The 22,970-nt window shown below is 44.0% G+C and overlaps 2 protein-coding genes across 4 annotated transcripts in view; one reads left to right on the forward strand and one right to left on the reverse strand.

The window, feature by feature from the left end:
- ARSG (arylsulfatase G) overlaps positions 1-22,970 on the forward strand; it is a 2,321,949-nt gene that overhangs the window by 2,150,009 nt on the left and 148,970 nt on the right. For both annotated transcript variants that reach the window (XM_069655065.1, XM_069655064.1), the window contains one exon: positions 22,590-22,680. In XM_069655065.1, the coding sequence (XP_069511166.1) occupies positions 22,590-22,680 (91 nt within the window). The remainder of the gene's footprint in view (positions 1-22,589; positions 22,681-22,970) is intronic.
- Positions 17,754-22,970, reverse strand: part of WIPI1 (WD repeat domain, phosphoinositide interacting 1) — a 951,231-nt gene continuing 946,014 nt past the window's right edge. Inside the window, exon 13 of one of the 2 annotated variants that reach the window (XM_069655068.1) lies at positions 17,754-18,077. In XM_069655068.1, coding sequence (XP_069511169.1) covers positions 17,925-18,077 — 153 coding nt within the window. In that variant the 3' untranslated portion in view covers positions 17,754-17,924. The remainder of the gene's footprint in view (positions 18,078-22,970) is intronic. The other variant, XM_069655067.1, reaches the window with a different exon arrangement.

The raw sequence follows: 22,970 nt of genomic DNA on the forward strand, positions 1-22,970 counted from the left end.
AGGCTAGAGAGATTTGTGGCACTCTCTGAGAAGTCTACACCCAAAAGGTGTAGGGAGGAAAACCCCCCTCTCCGTGTGGCTAAGCTGCAGAGGGTCTTTGACCCTACTCAAGATGAGGAAGAATATATTTATGACCTCACTGAGGAGGAGGCTCAAAATGAAGATCCCTTTATAGATTCTGAGGAGGTCCATTTAGACCCCACTGAGGGTTGGGGGGTGGACCCGGACTCCATTGATCCTCACCCTTGGCAGTCACCTACTCCAACTCTGGAACCTGACGCCTTGTGCCTGGACTCCCCTCCCCTGGACCACCCCCACTAGACAGGCCTCCCCGGTAGACGATCAAATTGCTTTGAATGCCATATTGAGGAAAGCAGCTGATCACTTCAATATTGCTACTCAAGAAGCCGTTCCAGAGGCTGATTTTGTGGATGACATTTTGAAAGAAAAACCTCTTGCCAGCCAGGTGATTCCTCTACTTAATTCAATTAAAAAGAGGTTGGCCCCTGCTTTGTTAAAACCTGCACTTACTAGAGCAGTGAATCTGAGAGTGGAGAAGCTTTTTCGACCCTCCCCCTCTTACCCCTTCTACATCAGGGGTCATTCTACTCCAGATTCATTGGTTGTTACAACTACCTGGAAAAGAGCAGGGGTTCCCCTATCCACTGGGGAGGCACCCCCTGACAAGGAATGTAAGAGACTTTACGCTTTGGGGAAAAGGATCACTGCGGCGGCAGCTTACTCCACTCGCATCGCCAACAATACAACGTTGTTAGCCAGCTATGCTGATGCACAATGGGCCAAGCTAGGGGAAAGCCTTCAAGATGTCCCTGAGCCACTGCAAGCCCGTCTGCTCTCAACGGTGACAGAGGGCAGGCAAGTTAACCAAAGAATGCTAAAGAATACTTTGGATGCAGCAGAAACTGCCGGAAGGTCTTTGGCTCAAGGTACCCTCCTGAAGAGGCACACATGGCTAAGAAACTCTGGGTTCAAGCCAGAGACACAAGCTTCACTTATAAATAAACCAGTGAACGATACTAATTTATTCAGAAAGGCAGTGGATGAAGCCCTCGAAACTGCAAAAAAGGAGCATGACACCCTTAAAACTCTGGATCAGATCACCCAGAGACCTTCACAAAGAAGGGGGAGCGGGAATAGACGTTCTTTTCGTGGGCAACGATTCCCTCAAAATCAATACAGCCCGGAGGAAAAACTGGTCCTCTCTTCAAGGAACCAGCAGCTACAATACCCCATACCCCACAAGGGGGCAACGACGTGGTAAAGGAAGAGGCCGAACCTCTACCCCTCGAGGCTCCCCGGCCTCAGGCCAGAAATAACCTGCAGTTCCGGGTCCCCTCCCATGCATCCCCGGTCGGGGGGCAGCTAACATCGTTTTTTCGAGCATGGGAGGGAATAACTACAGACCAGTGGGTGCTAAAGACCGTCGCCCACGGGTACTGTATAGAGGTCAGCCGGACCCCACAGTTCAGACCGCCATGAGCAAGACGCCTGACGCCAGAACATCTGCAAATCCTGCTACAAGAAGTCGAGACCCTGCAGGAAAAGGGTACCATAGAGGTCGTACCTCTTCTACAGGTAAATAAGGGTATTTATTCAGTGTACTTCCTTGTACTAGATCTGCACCCAGCGAACAAATTTGTGAAGCCCCAAAGGTTTTGTATGGTCACTCTGCAAGAGGTAATTCCCCTGCTCACACATGGGGATTACATGGCAACATTGGACATGAAAGATGCATACTTTCATATTTCATTGTTTTCGGTGCACAGAAAATACCTCAGATTCATGATTCAAGACCAGCACTATCAGTTCAAAGTACTACCCTTCGGCATAGCTTCTGCACCAAGGCTATTTAGAAAGGTACTGGCATTGGCAGCAGCACACCTGTGCAGGCAATCCATCCCAGTTTATCATTACCTCGACGACTGGCTCATAACAGGCGATTCCTACAAAACCTGCCTGTCAAATACCCAAAGAACTATAGATCTTTTATTTAGTCTGGGATTCTCTATCAACGAAAGGAAATCCAGCCTAGACCCCAGCCAGGTCAAACAGTTCCTAGGGGCTCTAATTCGAAAAAAGGACAGCCTCGTCTTCCCCTCCAACAAGAGGGTCCAAAACATGCTGTTTCAAATCCCTAAATATGTAGCCAGTCGAGAGGTGACGGTACGCAAAGCTATGCGACTGTTGGGAATGATGACGTCATACATTTATTTGGTTCCTCGCGTGCGCTTGCGCATGCGTCCAATGCATGAGTGGCTCAACAGCCAGTGGTGTCAGGCAAGCGGACAATGGGACGATCAAGTGGTTGTCTCGCCAGCCCTCGTTCTCTATTTATGGTGGTGGTCGAGGGAGAACCTCTTGAAGGGGAAATCCTTCACCACCCCTGCAGTGGAGGCCACTGTAACTACAGACGCATCTCTCACAGGGTGGGGAGCTCACCTGCTTCAACAGACAGCGCACAGAGTTTGGTCATCAGACATAGCATCCAACCACATAAACCGGTTGGAACTATTAGCAGTATTCAAAGAACTGAAAGCTTTCCAGACACAACTGCAGGGAAAGACGGTCCTGATCCTCACAGACAGCACCACAGCCATGTACTATCCGAACAAACAAGGGGGCACTCACTCTCCAGGGCTGGCCAAACTGTCCCAGAACATTTGGAAGTGGGATCTTAAGCACAACATGCTCCTGTTGTCACAACATGTTCCTGGGGAACTCTATCTTCTGGCTAATGTACTCAGCAGAGATTTCCCACTACCCATGGAGTACAAATGGTGATTACACGAAGACATTGTCTCCAACGTTTTCACAGAATGGGGCTTCCCAGAGATCGACTTGTTCGCAACTCTGGAGAACGCTCAATGCCAAGGTTACGCCTCCAGGTACTCCCAGAACCTTTCCAAGGGGAACAGACTCTGGATAACATGGTCAGGGAAATGTGTTGACGCTCTGTAAGATCCACCCCCCCCCACCGACTCCCCTACTCAACAAGATAGTGCACAAGATGCACCAGGAACCAGTCACAATGATACTGGTGGCTCTTATGTGGACCCGCCAAACCTGGTTCGCTCATCTGATGGAGTTGTCGCTGTCTCCTCCAATGAAACTGCCCTGCCCGTACAACATGTTGTCACAAGACAAGGGGGAAACACTTCACCCATGCCTGCAAACATTGAACTTAGCGGCCTGGCTCTTGAGGTCATACAGTTCGGGCACCTGCAACTCCCTCAGAGATGTATGGACATACTCAGGGAGGCAAGAAAACCTAACACACAATATTGCTATTCCAGTAAGTAGAAACGTTTTATCTGGTGCAACTCTAAGAGCATCAACCCCATTGACTGCTCTCCTACACATATCGTTTTGTACCTGACCCATTTACTTAACTCAGGCCTAGTCTTTAACTCGCTTAAAGTTCACTTAGCTGCTCTTTCGGCCTACACTACATCACAACAAAAGGTGTCGTGGTGGAAGATAACAGTTGTTAAGGCTTTCATGGAGGGAGTACAAAGAATTCCCCCATCCATCTCTAACGCAGCTCCCGGATGGGACCTAAATGTGGGGTTGACTAGAATTATGGGGTCTCCTTTCGAGCCCATGCATAAAGCAATTCTCAAAGATCTTACCTACAAAATTGCCTTCTTAATAGCCATTACTTCCATTAGGAGATTCAGTGAACTACAAGCGCTCCCAGTTCTAGACCCCTTTGTAACAGTTCACAAAGATAAGGTGGTTCTGCGCACTCACCCTAGATTTGCACCCAAATTAATTTCAAAGTTCCATGTGAACCAATCCATAGAACTACCAACGTTCTTTCAAAACCCCTCAAACATGGGAGAAAGAAGCCTGCACACACTGGATGTACGCAAAGCAATCCTATTTTCCATGGAAAGAACTCGACCACCAAGGAAAACAAATCAGTTTTTCGTTTCAGTGGCAGAAGGTAGAGAAGGAGACCCTGTCTCCAAATCTACTATCTCTAAATGGATTTTCAAATGCATCACACTCTGTTACACTCTTGCTAAGAGAGAACTGCCCTTCAAGCGTAGAGTACATTCTACTCGAGGCACTGGGGCTTCCATAGCATTCATTGCAAATGTTGCCCTAGAGTCCATTTGCAAAGCGGCAACCTGGAGTTCTGTACACACCTTTACAAAACACTATTGCTTAGACGCTCATTCTAGGTCTGATTCTCAGGTGGCACAAGCAGTACTAAGACATCTTTTCTCTACTGTTCCTTCTCACATCCCACCTCCAACTCCGGGTACTGCTCGCTAGTCTATGCAGAGCATGTGATTCTAAGCAGATTAACAAGCATCAGAAGACATGCATTACTTATCGTAAAAGCATTTCTGATGATTGTATCTGCTTAGATTCACATGCGCCCACCCTTCCTCCACGCTCGTATGGAAGGAACATAGCCGTCTTACTACTTTCTCTCTTTTCTGTACTCACGTTAGTCATAGGCTTCGTCACGGCAGAAAAAATACAATCGGTGGGACCTCGGTGCGTGAGGGATTTTGGGTACACCACACGTCACGATAGGGATAGTGTTACAGACACGCCTATGCCGACGTCCCCTTTCGATTCTCGAAAGACAAGATGCAATACTCTGCAGTGACCACTGGATGTCGGACTATATGCACAGCATGTGAATCTAAGCTGATACAATCATCAGAAATGTTTTTACGGTAAGTAATGCATGTCTTCAGATAGGGTGATGGTTTCACTCCTTGGTCCCCCTCTTCTGGGCACTGACCCTTCACGTATCGTATTCCACAATATATCACAGTTCTTTTCTTACTTGGCGTTTGGATGATAGCTTCACCCCTGAATCTCCCTCGGTCGGGCTCAGACCCCTCTTGACTGGCGGTACTTGGGTGATGGTTTTACCCCTGTATCTCCCTCTGCCGGGCTCTGACCTCTCTCGATTCTTAGCTTCCATTCACCAGGATTATTGTGGATCTCGATAAGGGTGATGGTGGCTCACCCCTTGGTTCCCCCTCTTCTGGGCGCTGACCCTTCTTTACTTTCACAGTTCTACTTTCATACAGTTCAATGTTTGCCGGATTCACTTCCCTTGCTCTTCAACACTTTGTAGATCAAAGTCTTTCGATTGCACAGGGATTTTGTGTGGCCTCAGTATGACCACTTTGACCTATCTTGCTGGCCCTCCTATGACCTTCTGGTACTTGTAATTTCTCTCATATGGGACTCTATCAGAGTCTCTTGAATTGGCACCCACGTGGTGCCGGTTTCCCTCTGCGTCTAGTCTCCCCTTCACACCCTTTCCAGTTCATTCAAAGTTCATCAGCTTTGGTTCACAACTTGCCACTTTGTGATTCTTACTCAACAAAGCCCGGTTTTTGTTGGTTCTCCCCTCAGCTCACCGGCTGTGTTGAACCGATTGGTGGTTTCCTCTCTGGAGTCAAGGCCGGTATCATGGGCGTGAGAGTTTCCCTCGCTCCTGCTTATCGGCATAGGTTAGCCCTGTGTACCCTTGAAATCTGCTGCAGGACACTTGGGTAATTATTCGCAGTCTTGGCCTCTCTTCCTCTCGATTTCTCCTTCTCTTGAACTGCCGCGTGGTAGCCGTCTCGTGCTGTTTGGCGTGCACACCTTGCTCATACTGCGCTCTCTTGCTCCAACTTTTATCCCTGTGGTGAAAAGGAATGGCCGTTGGGTGTGTGTGGTTCAATTTAATTGCCTGACTTTGCCTGACCCTTCTGTCGGAACATGTCAGATATACAGTTCTATTGCAAGACCGTAATCTAGTATTCATGTCAGAAAAGGAAGTTGTTGGAGTATTGTAAAAAGCGGTTTATGGAATTTCTAAACATCCTACAGAGTCAGAATGGAAAGAGGTGATACATGGAATTATAGCCTTTGTATTTGGGTTTGGGGTGCTCTCGGAAGGGTAGTTTTTAGAACATTTGTTAAATGGACGAGAATGACCGGGATGGAGAACAGAACAGAAGGGATTGTGGGAACGGTAGTGCTCTGTCATAGTGGAATGGTTGTTTTGAAAATTACAATCAGAGGGGCAAGCTTGGTAGGGTTTGTGGGGCAAACGGGAATAGCTGGGGTTGTGAAATAAACCAGAGGGATTGTGGCTACTGTAGTATTTTATCTGAGTAGTCTGGGTGTGTGGAAAAGAATAATCAGAAGGATGTGAAAAGGAATGGTTGAGTGTTTTCGGGCATAAAGCTGGAAAGCAGGGTTTCTGGGAGATGTTGTTTTTAACTCTTGTAGGGTTTGTGTTCTTAAGGGATTTGCCAGATGTTTTTTTTTTTTTGGTAGATTTTAATACAGGAGATTTTATGGGAGAAAGGGGGCCAAATGTGGCACAGCCCACAAAGGTCCTAGGAATCTCACCATCCTCGTCGTCTTCCCCGGTAACATACCGTGTCTCACCTGGGGCATTCTACTGAGTATAACCCTGGGTACCCATACCCAGGTGATCCTCCCTCGCTTATTCACCGCCAGGGTTGGGATCTGAGAGTGCCAGTCCTCCCCTGGTCACCCGAATAAGGGTTTTCCGAGGTCTACTTGGGAGAACATCCTCCGGTTTCTCACACCTGCTCCAAATCAAAATACACGCTCACGTGATAGCCACACATGGATGTCCTTGATCAATTGGCATCTGTCATATCCAGATGTTCAGCCGACCCAAGGCACTAGAGATGGTGGTGCCAGATATTTCAGGAGGACCATGAGACATCCTGACAAAACCACTGAAAAACACAAGGCCAAGAAAGAATTGTGGGCCCCTAAACCCCAGATAATCTGAGTGACTTTTACTCTATAGTGGCAGTGAAGGAATGACTGAGCACCATGACCCTAACATAAGCCTCACCAGTCTTTTTTTTTTTTTTTTTTATTGTGATATAACCTCATTTGGGTTTTTTTTCACATTCAAAAACAATACATATATACATATAAGAAAAACATCATATTTATAAAATATATCTAAATAACATTTAAAATCAATTCGTCACAATTTTATAAAATTAGCATATTAAAATTAAATTCATCACGTCAATATCTAGTTAGTTTTCCCTTATTTTGACAATAAATCAACAGTATTCTGACGAGATAAAACCTGTCTTTTGCAAGACCCTTAAGATATTTAAGGTTAATTTTGTTTCATGACCCGCAATCATTCTTTCCCAGAAGGCGTCGGAAGATAATCTATCCAATGACCCAACTGAATTCCCTAAATATTCCACCCTAATTTTCCAAGTGCCTTTACAGAATCTTAGCAGGTGCTCTGGTGTTTGTATACTTGAATCTGAGCATTCCATGCATAAACTACGAGCCCCTTCAGTGACTCCCCATTTGGTTAACACTGACCCAGTTTTAATCAAATTTAACCGTACCCTCATAAAATTTTGTCTTCCTTTTGGGTTAGGGAACTTCAAGTATCTTGGTACTACACCCTGTTTTTTCCCGTACTTAAAAAACCCTTCAGGAATGGAGGATGATCTCACCATGTCCCCTGTCGAGATCCAGTCTCTCAAAGATAAGGACTTCTTAACTTTCAGCGGGTTTAAACTCAGAGTTAATTTATCGGATTCACAATAAGTCAGCAGATTTTCTGCTATCTTTTTGAGTTCTGTCAAAATGAGTGAGGAATCTAAATTCATATTTTCTAGGAGATTTTCATATAATGTATTATTCATTGGCACAATAATTGACCTATACAAGGACAGGAGTTTCCAATCAACTACGTATTTTAAAGATTTTAATCCAAGCTCGTATCTGAGAGTTATCGTGTGTAATCCTTTAGGCAATCCTAATACCTGTTTCCAAATGTAACCTTCTATTTTTTGCCAGTCTATTGACCACAACAAAGGTTTAGATTAAATTCCGTACAATAGTACTGGGATTACTTTGGCCACATAAAAGTTTATGACAGGCATGATTGAAAATTTGCCATAAAGGCTGGCAATCTTCTTCATCTGAGCTATTAGTTATGTCCCTTTAGCCAGGATTTCACCATACTGTTTCCCAACTGTAGGGGCTGCATACACAGTGATGCCCAGATACATTACTTCTTTTACAACCGGTATCTGATTACTGCCAATTGACCACCGATATTTTGTTTCTTTGCAACCTTTCTGCTCAAATATTACGATCTTAGATTTATCTGGGTTTACGACCAGGTCATTTAATTTCATATACTTGTCGAGAGCATTCAACAATCTTTGTAGACCGATGGGAGTCCTATCAAAGAGGACTATATCGTCCGCATACATAAGCCATCTTACAACCAAAGACCCCACCTTAGGGCTTATTAGTGATGAAGATTCTAGGGCATCTTCAAAATCGCCCAAGTAAAACTTAAAAAGAAATGGAGCAACCATACAACCCTGTCTAACCCCCCTATCTATGCTTATGTATTCTGACAAATATCCATCCATATTTAGTCTTACTCTAGCTGTATTTCTTTCGTGAAGTTTTACTAGTATGTTAATTAGAGTTTTGGGTGCCCCTTGTTGTTCCAGCTTGCTCCATAATTTATCTCGATTTACCATGTCAAAAGCGCTTGACAAATCGATAAATGCTCCATAAAGTCTACCTTTATTGTTTTTATCTTTCAGATTTGATAATGAAGCTAATATTATACCATTCAATGAGGTTGAATGGCCTTTTCTAAATCCAGTCTGCTGTTTAGGGATTATGTTTTTTTGTTTCGCCCATGTTTCAAGTTCTTTTAATATCAGACTAGTAAACAACTTGCTTTCTACATCAAGCAGTATAATCGGCCTGTAACTAATAGGGTTTTTGCGATCCCCCTTCTTAAAGATCGGGATTATAATTGCTGTCTTCCAAGAAGATGGAATTATTCTATTAGCGATTACTTTCTTGTACAGGGTATATAAGATTTCAGCCCACAGTGTCCCGTTTCCTTTGAGGACTTGCTAAGTTAGTCCATTTGGGCCCGCAGATCTCGACGCCGAGGATTTTAGGATCAAATTTAAGATTTCCTCTTTGTCAAAATTTAAACCCCAATTTCCATTTTCACTTCTATATTTTTGTCCTCCCATTGGTTCCTGATATTTTGTGCTGAAATAAGTTATCCAATTAGCTTCCGACACATTATTCGTCTGAGCAATGGTTTGATGTGATAGAGGAGCATTTATTAATGACCAGAAATTTCTCGAGGAATTATTTTGTAATGCACGCAGCATCTCTTCCCCATCTTTCTGCCATAGCTTTCCTCTATGTTGTCTAGTCCAACTCTTCAAATCATTTTTAATTTTTTTTGATACTATCTCTAGATCTAGTGGACTTTTAGCCTGTTTCTTGGCGAGTCTTAATTGTTTTTGCGTCTCGCGTTTTTTTACCCATACTGCTTCATCAAAAAAGTGTTTGTGTACTCGCTGCGAACCCTTTTGGGTGCTTGACGGGGGATCAATTGACCATAAGAATTCATGAAACCGTGATGGGTCACAGTGCTGGTGCAAAATATTTTGTTCTCCTAAATTGGCGAATCCATTCAGGGCTTTATTTAACCGCTCTCCTTCCCTCTTGTATTTTATCAACCGATTTTTCTGCGCATTAATTTCTACTCTTTGGTCCCAGATATCCATTTTTTCCTCACTAAACCAATTTAAATGGGCGACTAATCGCTTATGATCACTTGTTCCACCATCGGCCACTGAAAAATATATACAAGTATCGAAACAATCGGTTGATAAAAGCATGTAATCCAGTGTCGATTCCGAGGAACCCCTCTCCCACGTTGTGACCGATGGAACATCACCTTCTATGGAGCCATTTAGGAATTTTAAATTCCAGTCCTCAAAGAATTTCGACCATTTTCTCCCATTATTCGTTGCTTCTTTCATTTTCCCTGTATGGCTTTTGGATTTGATACATTGCGAATTTAAATCACCTGCTACCAATAAATGTGCCCCAGAGTACGTTATATTAATGTCACAAAGAGTTGTTGCAATTGACTCTAGAAACTCTGAGAGTTTTTCCCTCACGGGATTCCAATACAGGTTTACAATTATTATCTCCTTACCTGGAGAACTTTTGGGGGAAGTGACCACTCTCACCACCAGTATTCCTTCCTGTTTGCAAGGTAACATTGTTATTTCTTTAAACAAGGTCTTTCTACAGGCGATCAGCAAACCTCCCGTCGGTCTTCTCTTGGTTTTGCAGTTAGCTGGTTGTGCTATCAATGCAAAGCCTTCAAGTTCCGGGGTGTTTACTAACCATGTTTCCTGTAGTAAGATCAAATCGTTTCCCCCGAACAACAACGCTCTCATTTTATTATTTTTGAATGAACTGGATCCCCGAGAGTTCCAACTAGTGATTCTCAATTTGTCACTATTAAAGAGACCTCTGTGATACACCCAACTTCTGGCAGACTTGCATAATTATCTCTGGTAGCATTGACCAAGATGTTATTTGTGACCCATCATTAATAATATTTTCGTTTTTTCCCCGATTGGTTTCATGCAGTAAGGAGGTGTTTCCCTTAGTTAACTCGTATTCCTCAGTTTCAATCGTTTCTATTACGTGAGATGGCAATTGCTCATATACTTCCAAACCCACCTCCCTTAATCTTTCTTGTAGGTTTAAAAAAGCTTTTACCCCCAATTTGGAAACAAAGCCAACTTCAACTAAACTGGTACATTCTGGCTCCGGGAAACGAACATATTCAATGTCTTTTGTTGAAAATAAATATAGTTCTGGGAGTTTTTTAACCAGTGATAGAATCGAGCTCCTATTCAATGGTTTACCAGACTTACGATTTTCCTCATTTGTAAACCACAGTCTCGGAATTGCATATGGATTCGGATCCTCTTGGGGATTTGTTGTTCTTTCAGTTACCATTTCAGAGGATGAGTTTCCCACTGGGATGTTAATCGTCTCTTCTCTTCTTACCTCTTTGGTTTGATCGTAGTCATTCGTATTCGATGTTGATGTTTGAATGCGTATTGTATCCTCTGCATGACCCATCCTAGAATCCTGAGTGACCATCAAATCTCCGGTCTTTATTTTTGTTTGGTTGAATATTGGAGCGATTCTTAGGCCAATCTGGGTCTGCATTGGTACTTTGAGAGCCTTTTTTTGTTTTTGAAGAAATATAGGAGCTATTTTTAACAACTTCCCTGTAGTCTCTGATCTAATCGAATCATTTCGAGGTTGATTTCTGTCCAGGTCAGCAGTTTTCCCTTCTGTTTGAGTACTCATTGATTTCTTTACCAGGTGTACATCTCCTTCTACTTCGGGGATTCTATCAATCTGATGTCTTTTCCTTTGTTGTTTTCTGGGTTTGTTTACCCCGACAATTCTTTCTTGTTGTAGAGAGTCGTTACCTTTGCTTCTACCATCTTTATCCAAGATATTTTGATTCTCCTTAATTTCCGCAGGATCTGAAATCCCCTTAACGAAGCTATTTACCTTTGATTTTTTTGATCTAATATTCTTCACGTTTTTTGTTTTCTTTTCTTGTCGACCTCGTGACTTTGAGTCTGTATTATTTTGTTTTTGGTTCTTCCGCCTTTCTCTCCTCCTTCTCTTGTAAGATTGTTGCGAACTCTTCTTCCACATATAGTTGTTTTCTGCCTCATCTTCATGATTCTCTATAATTTCCCGTCGATCTTCCGTCAGCTGTTCCACCGTTGACTCAGCAATCTGTGCCAATCGGCAGAATTCTTCCATTATTGATTCTGATAAGGGAGTATCATCCCCGAAGGTGTTCAATTCGGGGACTGAGTCTTTTGTTTTAATTGCTAGGTCTTGGTTTAATGAAGAAGTCAGTACATTTCTTTCGTTAATTTGCAATAACAGATCCTTAATCTCCTTATTCTCACTCATAAGAGAAGTCATTTGGTGCTTAATTTCCATTAAATCTCCACTATGCTTTGTGTAGCCATCTTCCATCTTTATCATCAAGGGCAGAACTGAACAGTTTATTACATTGTTTTGGCCTACGACTGAAAATTCGAGTTGCTCGATATCTTTTGTCATTTCCATTAAAATACCTGTATGGGTCTGCACATCTCTTTTTAGAAGGTCAAAAACTTTCACCAAGGAATTTAAAACAAAATTTAAAGCCGAGAGAGAGGAGTCACCATCATTTTGGTCTTGGTTCTTGTTTCCCTGTATCGTACTTGGTATTTGCACTGGTAGATTCAGTAAAATTCCATCAGACGCGACCGTGTCCCCTCTTGAAACCACTGTTGAGTTTAATCTTTCCTCATACAGTTGTATATTCTGCACCGAATTCAACAGATGATTTGGGGTCCTTGAGAATTCCATAACTGGGATGGGTGGTTCAGATCTACTGGTCTCCGTTTGTAAGTTGGTGTTTTGATTAGAAGGTTTTAGGGAATGTGGCATAGATTCATTTAAATTTTCTTGTGCAGATTTCTGGAAGTAGTAATCAATAGTCCCTTTTATATTAGTTGATGTCAGAGAAAAATCTTTCAACTGTCTAAATGGGGTGTTGATTGAGTCCCTTAAAATTTCTCCCTCCGTTAATTTATCCACTTGAAGTGGATGATGGATTTGTGCCTCTATTATGTTATTTCTTGTCGAGGCAGTCGGAGTTTGAGAATTTACGGGGTTCACATCCTCGTGCAGGGGATGTAGGAGCCATCCCATTCTGGAGCTCTTAAATCATCAACGTGTTGTCCACTCCTTAAATTATAACGGGCCATTTCTTACCCCTTCGTTGACTGAAAATTAGGCCAAAGAAATATGGGGGATCAAAGGAGTAAAATCTCCCACAGTCTCCCCCTTTTTGGTTTATATAGCCTAAATCCGGCCCCGGTCACTTCCTTTCCGCTATCCGCTCCAAAGTTTCTGTCAGCGAGCTGCAGATTATCTCAGAGTAGCCTCTGATGCTCTTGTTTAGGGAGACTTATAAAGGGGACTTGCGGCCCGAAATCACTGCTGTCTAAAAATAAATGACAACAGCCATCCCTTTATCAATACCGGTATCAATGTTTATGTACTAGCACAAGCCCAATACTAACGCTAATACGTGGCCCACCGGACGTGGTAATCTATGGATAATCTATGGAGATGGCGGATATGGCAGGAGTCACCACCGCGGGCTACTTCAGGCCGCTGTGAACACTCACCTCTATATCTCTGTGCCACTGTGCCTCGCGGGTGCCCCGCGGGTTTGTGAATACCGTGAGTATCACAAGAGAACGCTAGGCTGGGCTCGCGACCGCAGGCTACTTCAGGTCGCCGCCACCGCGGACCTGCCGCGGGCACCCACCTCTGAGCCTCTGCTGCCTCCGTCTCAACCTCACAGGTGCACTCAACACACAAGATCTATCGAGGCCGCCCTGAGCTCCCTAAGCTCAATCTCCACCGTCGCCGCCGTCTGCTCAGTCAAGGCTAGGTCCTGCAACTTCCTGCTAAAGGAAAGGACCCGCACCCGCGCGCGCACGCTTCGCAGTCAAGCCGCACTGAGGATCTGTACCAACGAGTACTGGTGTACAGAATGTCAGCCGCTTCCGACTACCGCTGCTCTCTCAGCTATGCTACCAAACAAGTCTCACCAGTCTATATTTTGTTTTGAAAATCCCTCCCTGTGACCCCATGTAAAGCTAATCTCTTATTTTCTCTTGTTTCAAGTATATGATGTGAGCCTTGTATCATGACTTTGAGCTTCCTGTTGATCCACTCTTTGTGACAGTCTACTGTTGAAGATTGGAGACATCATGATCATTTGCCATTTATGTGGGACTGTTGACGAACCTGCTTGAAGCAAATTATTTCAAGTTTAGGGGGTCATTATGATTTTGCTTGTGAGTTAATAACGTTAATAACGTGCTGGTAATTCTGTTTACCGGCACGTTAACGCACCAGCACCAGTATTACTGTGGGTATTACTGGCAATCCCCCATGGAGTCCAGTGGAATTGGGGGTGGGGGTGTACAACCGTTGCCGGCACTCGTACTCAGGTGGTAATACCGATGGACCGATTACCGGTGACGGTAATACAGTTTGGTGGTGTCCCGTCAGATTTACCAGTGGGATACTACCAAACTTGTAATGATCCCCAATTTCTATTTGTAAATGGCATGCTCTCAGAACAAATGGGGTTTAGAGGACACCTGCCAGATTTCAGTTGCTAGAAGAAGACCAAAAGAGTAAGATTTTGTGCTTGGTTAGAAAAAACATAGCAGTAGTATTGTCCGTTCAAACATGAACCACTTAAACCTGGATGGGGGAAAGTAAGATGTTAGGCTGAAATAAATTGTCTTTAACTCCAAGTGACGCCTGTTACGAGGATCATAGAGGCCATCATAGGTTTGGTGGGGAAGTGAAGAACAGTATGAATCAATATTACTAGCCTGTCTGACTGTGGAAAAGACATTCTCAGAGTTGTGTATTGAATGGCCCCTATGCACTGAATCATTTTGTAAGGAAGGAGGCAAGAAACTTTATGGTTGATGGTAAAATCCAAGGAATGAAGGACATTGCAAACCACAGACACTGGATGCGTTCTCCTCTGCAAAGCAAGCTCTGATTCTTTTTCTTGGTAAGGATAGGTGGGAAGGCAAAGGTGAGCTGCCACTACAGAAATAACTTTGTAAAAGGTCTAGGTGCTATATTCACTCCGAAGGGAAGGAATGTGTACTGATAGTGCTGACTTGTCATTTGGAAATTTAAGAACTGACAGTGTTCTCTTCTGATTAGAATGTGTGAAGTATGTGTCTTGGATGTACACATATGTTACCCAGTCTCCTTTTTCGAAAGCCTCCAATATTTGGGCAACAGTAGTCATGTCGAAGATTTCTATGGTTAAAAATTCTGATAAGTTCCCAGTATCTCCTCCCTGACTCAGGCCAAGTTACTTACATGCCAGGAAAATTCAATATCGAGACAGTCTGTGGAGTAGAAGGAAGGGATTCATTCAGAGAGAACTATGAAGCAGTAACATTTTCTTCCTTCAGAGGAGCTTGTTAGGCAGTAGTGTAAAGAAATCAGAACGATTAAAAGAACATCTATCTTTCAGAGAATTGAGTAGCCTATGAAGAGGACAAATTATGATCTGTATGCTTCATAGAGAGCACATCATGATTCCATCATGTTTTGGGGGTTTGGTATCACCAGAAAATTACGTTAATAGTGAGCCCATGCTGAATGAGATCTCTACTCTTGTCTTGCTACGTTTTGAGTGGTTGTAATATAATTTGGTGAATTTGTCAGGCTTAAAAGTTCTCCTGTACCAAAGAAGCAGACCCATGTACCTTCAGTGTCAATTAGTACCAAGATCCGAAAGGGCGGTTGACACAACCTCTGAAAGAAGGGAGGTAGACACTACCTTCTTAATACACCTTTAATCTCTAGAGTACCATTTTCTTGTTTAACACAGTGCTGTTGATTGAACACTCCTCTGCAGTACCAACTGCACCTGATCTTGCATGAAAAGTTCATCCGATACCAGTCCAAGCTTTTCCCTCAGAAATGCATGAGTATGGCATGAACTTCTGCATTGGTGGTGGGTGGTCCCTTGGCAACAGACTGGTGACCTTACCACTGCTGCTGCTGGGCTATGCGAACTTGGAAACTGTGCTTGGTCCTGAACCCACTTACCACCCACTTCCATGCTTCTTGAAGTCAAAGATGGCCAGTAGTATTAGCTTCTTTAGCATGGTGTCTCATTGACATTGGTTTAATTCCTACACAAAACCAACAGGAACTTATAGTTGACTCTGTGTGGGTCAGCCATCGAAAACTTTTTTCTTCATCCTACGCAACACTTGAACCCAGTTGTCAATAACATGCATAGAGAGGGAAGTGGTGTTGAAGGAAAAGCTAGCCAACTAAAAGAAATATGCCCCTTGAGGGGCAGACATCAAAAATGCCACCCAAATAAAAGAGGCACTTAGAGAAAACTCTTCCAATGTGTAACCAATACGTCATAAAAATAAGAACTGGGAGGATATGGTTGGTGACGTATGGTAGGAGTGGGCCTGGTATGTGAAGGGATGCTTGCGAAATTTCCTTCCCCTTTATATATTTTTGCGACCGCTTTGTTTTGGAGAAGCTTTTTCCCACCCAGCCTGCAGTGACTGCACGGTTGACCAACCCGTTAGGAAGGAGATACCACAGTGATACAAAAGAAATCGCGACTTCAAGCAGTCGGTAGCTGACTCCCCATCTCGGCAAAGAACATCATATCCATGATAATAGTTCTTTTTTGTGCAGTGGAAGGTATCCCTTTTTAAAAATGTCCCACCGGCCTAAGCAGCAAGCACAAAAAAAGAGAGCTCACACAGAATTTCACTTTTTGTTTTAGGTTGATTTAAACATTTTGATACAACAATGAAGGAAAGGATCCCTGGCGCGCGAAGCCACTCTGGGGATTCAGAATAAAAAGAAAATCGGATCCCCAGCGTGTGAGCCGCACCCGAGACCAAGAAATAAAAATAAACTAGAGTAAGGGGCCCTCGGTTGTGTGCACGCGCGGCTCCCTTTACAAGGAAAAGAAAAAGAAAAGTTGCTGGTGCGAGCCGAGCACCGTCATAACGGTAAAAGCCCTTAAACAGGGATTCAGGCGCTCCGCTTTGCGCCCTGTTACCACTGCAGCCTGGGCCTTCTTGCTGGTGCTCCCCTGATTAGGAGCGCTTGTTAACTTTTCTGCTCCACATAGACTTGATTACTGGCGCAGACGTGGCCCAGGTGTGAAGAGTGCTGTGCCCCCCACACTGCAACTGAGTGCTGGGATGAACCTTGCCAAATAGTCCAGCCCAGGTAAGACTTTGGGGCCTCCTCCATCCTTGCTGCCTGCTGCTGTCATCTGGCACACAAGAGCCACCACAGGGGAATGCAGAAAGGAACATCGAAAGTAGCAGCCAGGGACCTTGAGACAACCCTGGCCAGGTTGTCTTGTAAGTAAGGTCAATATGAATCGTTTTTAATACAGTGCACTCTGTAGACTTTGTATATATTTTAAAGACACTTATATTTTTGAAGGACCCTTTATATTTTTGTTTTATTTTTTTAGTTACTTAGCCGCTAATTATAATTTGTATATAGTGTGTTCTGTTTCGCTCTTTTAGTAAAAAACTCACAAAACCCTGCTGGTGTACCGCAAAGTGTATAAGTAAGCTTTTAACAACTAAAAATAACCGTACACCAGCTTCCTTTTGTCTGCTTTTCCTTTTGTGCTCCAGTTATTCTAACAGTGTGTTTTCTCCTTGGGGGTATTTGGGGAACCTTCCTGTCCTAACCTCTTGATCTTCCCTACTCTTACCCTCTTCTTAACTAGGGACAACGGGGTGATCCTGAACCCAGGATAGCAGGGTTTGGAGACAGGTAATAGGCGGGTCAGGTTATAAGTGAAGGTTTAAGCTTTAAATTGTGTGCCCACCTACACCTGTCTCCCAATAAGGTGCGTTGGAAGATCACCCCGCTACATTTTTTGGAAGCACTGCTGAGATCACCTTTGGTGTGCCTATACCCTCCCTGTCCTACCTACTTACCAGTCCAGAAATGAAAACTTATATTTGATTTTCTGCCACAAGCCTGCACCTTCATTTTTGTAGTGTGCCACAATCCCTTCCTTAAACCAAAATCAGAATTCTATGACAAGGTGGAGGCTAGGATTATGCTTTATTTCTTTATTTACTGCTCCGAAAGCAATTCAACGAAAAACATATATATATATATTTTTCTTTCAACTTGGTAACACTCTTTTTACCCTTCCAGACTCCCTGGGAGCTTCCCATAAACATAGGGGTATCATAGTTTGAAAAAATAACAGAAAATCTCTCTGAACTACCAATGCCCTCAATCCTCTGTGTCCATGTAGTCCTGTATTATTCCCCTTGTCCAATCAGGGCCGACCCCTGACCATAAGAGGGACCCTGGCTGCCCCCAGATCCTCTTTCTTTTTGACCAATTCTAAGTCAAAATCCAACAGTCAACGGGAACCAACAACATCGAAGCTGCAATCCCTCTTCTCGCCGAACCTCTGGCGTAGAGACGATGCCGCAGAACTTTCCCTCACGAACTCCACCATTCGTGATCAGTTTGTATTCATGTCTGCTTCTGGTCTTCCCCTGAAAGTAATGGGAGACGTGATCATAAGGGTGGGTCTTTACTCAACAGAATGTCATAGTACAGTTCATGCCGTGTCATTACCCACGAGGGTGGGATATAACGCTCGCCTCCTTGTCTTTAATAGAATCAAGACTGCCTGAGCTGTTAAGCCTGGACAATCTTCATTCTATGACAAGACGGAGGAAAGCATTATGCTTGTTCAAAGTCATTAATTACTCTTTTAGCAATTTGTGAGATGGGCTTAAAATAGAAAGTCTTAAAAGTACGTTCATTAGACCAATCGGCTGACTTCATAATGTCCTGCAAAGACACGCCTGCTGAAAATGTGCTGGATGCCATCGCGCCTCTTGCTGAATGCGCACCAAACTGTGACAAATCTATTCCAGCCCACTGCATAACTTCTCTAACCCATCTCACTATGGTGGCTGTAGCTACTACGTCGAAAGGCTTTCTACGTGCAATCAGTAACTGTGTCCCTCCCCTAGGCCTCAAAACCGCCATAGCTGCTTCATAGTCTTTGATGCACTGCGCTATGCATAGCTTAGCGTTATCTGGGAAATAGGGATACGAAATAATGGAAGAGTCGGACTTCGTTCTATTCGCTATGCTAAAAGCTACTCCATCTAGGTAGAAAATCTTCCTGTCCACCTCTAAGGCTTTCACGTCTGAAACTCGTCTACAAGCTATGTGACATAGGAGCATGGCCAGCTTTCCTGATAATTGGGAACGTGAAAGATCCTTATTTTCAGGCCAGACAATAAATAATCTAAAAACAGAACGTACATCCCATAGAAATGAGTACTTGGGTTCTGGTGGTTTCTTTAGTTTCACTCCTTTCAGAAGTCAATCACTGTGGGCTGCTCTCCTATCAGGTGTCCTTCTACTTTGTCATGGCTTGCTGATATGGCAGACCTGTACACTCCCAAAGTTCTGTAAGCACAGCCCTCGCTGATCCTCTGCGCTAAGAAATTCAGCATGTGCACTAAAGAGGCTGAAATGGGATTAACACAGATGGTTGCAGAGTACGACGACCATCGATCCCAAGCGGAACCATAGCTCCTAATGGTGGAAGGCGCCCATGAGCTCCTAATACAGTCTGCAGCGAGCTGCGAAATGCCTGGCAACTCCCAACGTCGCCCGAAACCCTGCACGCTAGCAACGTCAGTGTGCCTTCCACTATGAGCGGGTGAGACTGCTTTGTGAGGAATCACTCTCGGGAAATCCGTAGAAAATTCCATCACTACTGGAAACCACGGCTGTGACTTCCACATTGGTACTACGAGCACCAGCTCTGCCTGATCCCTCCTCACCTTCGCTAACATTTTAGTCCGCATGATAAATAGAGGGAACGCATAATTAACTCCTCCCGTCCACTGTTGGAGGAAAGCCTCTGTTCCCGCTGCTTCCGGGTCTATCCTCCAGCTGTAGAACTTGGGCAATTGGGTGTTGATCCTGGAAGCAAACAGGTCTGGGTCCAACAGGCCCCACAGATGCTGGAGGTTGTTGAAGATGGATGGGAGTATCCTCCAATCGCTGGAGTCTACCAGATATCGTGAATTCCAGTCCGCTACAATGTTCTGAGATCCTGGTAAGTATTTTGCTGAAACTGATATCTGCTGGTGCAAGCAATGATGCCATAAATCTTTTGTTAACTCCGCTAGCATTCTGGAGGAGGTTCCGCCCAGCTTGTTTATATACCGGACCACTGAAATGTTGTTCATCTTGAGAAGGACACAGCAGTTGACTCAGTCCCTGGTAAACGCTTTCACTGCGAAGGAACCTGCTAAAAGTTCCAGACAGTTTATGTGGAGCTTGAGCTCCTCCTGAGACCATTTTCCCCCCATCTGGAGGTTCCCACAGCGAGCTCCCCAGCTTGCACTGTTGGCGTCTGACTCTACTACTAAGTCTGGGGTATCTCCAAAAACTGCTCTGCCTTTCTAGGCTTCCATGTTCTGTAACCATCAATGGAGTTCTGTCACGGCTTCTTGGTCTAGGGATACCAGCTGATGGTAGCCGAGCCCCCCAGGAGGTGTCTGATTTTTAGCCTTTGAAAGGCCCTGTAGTGTAAGGGGCCTGGAAAGATCGCCTGAATCGAGGCTGCTAGTAGACCCACTATACGAGCTAGATTGCGAAGCAAAATAACCTTCTTCGCTATGACAGCCCTCAGTTCCTTCCGGATTGCTCGCACTTTCTGCGTTGGCAATTCTAGAACTGCTTTCTTGGTGTCTATCACAAACCCTAGGAATTCTATTATCTGTGCGGGACGGAGATCTGACTTCTCGGAATTGATGATGAAGCAGAGGGACTTTACCAGGGTGCATACCCAATCCACTTGGACCTGCAGCTGAACTGCGCTCTGACCCAGAATTAGTATATTGTGCAGGTATATTATAATTCTTATCCCTCTTTCGCGGATGACCACTGCTACTGGGCGCATGAGTTTGGTGAAGGCCCAGGGGGCGGATGCTAGCCCGAATGGTAGACAGGTGAACCTCCACACTTCGGCTCCCCACCGGAAGCGTAGATATCTTTGATGCTGTTCCGCAATGGGTATTGTCAGGTAGGCATCTTTGAGATCTAATCTGACGAGTCAGTCTCCTGTCCAGGAGTACATGGACACAGAGGATTGTGGGCATTGGTAGTTCAGAGAGATTTTCTGTTATTTTCTCAAACTATGATACCTCTATGTTTATGGGAAGCTTCCAGGGAGTCTGGAAGGGTAAAAACAGTGTTACCAAGTTTTAAAGAAAAAATGTGTTTTTCGTTGAATTGCTGTGGGAGCAGTAAATAAAAAAGTAAAGCATAATGCTTGCCTCCTTGTCTTTAATAAAAATCAAGACGGCCCGAGCTGTTAAGCCTGGACAATCTTCATTGTCTGACAAACTGCCATCTACCCACATTGCCTTCATGGTCACCTCCCCTCGACCTCCCAGCTTTCTAAGAGAATTGAGAGTCTAACAGTTTGTTCAAGTCGTAGCTCTCAGGCTAACAAGGGAAGAACAGTCTTTGTCAGCATGGAAGGTGCGACTTCGATAAACTTCCCAAATTCTGACCTCAACAGTGACAGGGGAAGCAGGGATTATGCAATCTGGGACGTGAAGCTGCTTTGTTCCCTCCCCCCGCCTCCCCTGGGTCCCAGAAGAAAAGATGTAGAGGAAACTTCAGTATCCCCATGCTGTGTATTTTTGTGGTGTTCTTTGTTATGTATGTTCTATATCATAATCTCTCCCATTGAAGGCTCCACTGAAAGAAACACACACACACACACACACGTGACCAATAGATTTTGGGCAAAAGGCCTAATACCGTAACATCAGGCAGAGGCTTATGCAGTTCATAATGATGTGCCATGATATCACAGTAAGAAGATTCAGCATTTAAAAACATCAATCATAGCTGTTGGATTTTACTGCTACAAGGTACAACATAAATAACACTTACCTCCTACTCCATAATTTCAGATAGAAACATGTAGAATTATAGATGGGTATCTTTCAACTACAACAAGTGCTTCTTAATGGGGAACCCAATGCAGCTGGAGGGCACGGGACCGTAAGCGAGGGCAAACACGGTACATGCAAAATACAATATAATCACGGAACATGCGGGGAAGGGAATCATCTCTTCCCCCGCGACCCCTTCCATTGCCCACCTCTGCTCAAATAGTTTGAAGACAGAGTAGAATAGAGTGTTCACACCAGAGTGCGAGACAGAAAGGGCAATAACACAGAGCCAGGGGGGTTTGCAATTAGCAACAGGTCAGAAAGAAAAGGAGATGAGAACAAACGAAAGAAGAAAGGGACACAAAAAATGCAAAAGGAAGAACACAGAGGTGTGAATAACTGTAGGCGCCAGACGGCCAGCTTGGGCTACCAAGCTATGGCAATAGGCATGGCATCAGACCATGTTTTCCGAATATAAGGAGTGCCAAGGGGAGCTGCTCTCCAGCCTAATTAGCACGCTGAATGGAGCGCAAGCAAAGCCATCCTGTGAACGCAGGAGACTGTTTTTCATCACCCGATCCCACCCAAAAGTACAACAGAGATGAGACTTTGCTACACATGAGTACATTTTATGAATAAAATTACATGTTTTATGACCTACCTATGTATCGTGCAATAAAATACACAGCCTTTTATTGCCAACACTAACCAAAGTCTCAGCCAATCATTAGTACAAATCCACCTCCCAAAACAAAAAAAAAGAATTTCCACCAATGGGTGCCGAATTGTATGACATCATTTTGATCACTGATGTGGAATATACTTTGGAGTTGATAGCCCCTCATGTGTAATTTTGTGTTGCGTATGTCTTTTTGCACCTCTTGTGCTGTCCCCATGGACCAGCATTGCACTGGGGGAGGTGAAGAGGGCAGGCAGGACTCCAACAGAACCCTTACACATGAAGAATGTAGTCCGGCACTATTTGCAAAAATCTATACCCCACATTATGAAAACCTCTGTTTTATTGTTCTGAAATCTGCACTGCATAAAATGTTGTTTTTTTTTTAGGCACTCTTCCATCCTAACAGTGGTGCAGCTGGACGATTTGGTGAAATCAAGAGTGTCCGCATGGAGCAGTACAAAGCATTTTACATGACAGGTATTGTAATAAGATTTGATGCCTGTGTTTTTCCTGAGCGAGAACCCATCTGCTAGTTTTTTTAAAACATTTTTTATTTGTCTGTGATTCAATAGTGAACCTTTACAAAATACATTTATACAAGATTAAAACATAAACATTTCATGTATACAAATAAAATATTATCATCATAAGCAACACATTTCCCCAATATTTAAAACAAATGAACATAAAACAAGAGAACGAATATGACATGTAGATCATCATTGCATGTCAAACTGTGCAAGTTCATTTTCAATGTGTTTGCAGAA

The sequence above is a fragment of the Ambystoma mexicanum genome, chromosome 3q (genome assembly GCF_040938575.1).
Source record: "Ambystoma mexicanum isolate Mex_15411 chromosome 3q, UKY_AmexF1_1, whole genome shotgun sequence".
Lineage (NCBI taxonomy): Eukaryota > Metazoa > Chordata > Amphibia > Caudata > Ambystomatidae > Ambystoma > Ambystoma mexicanum.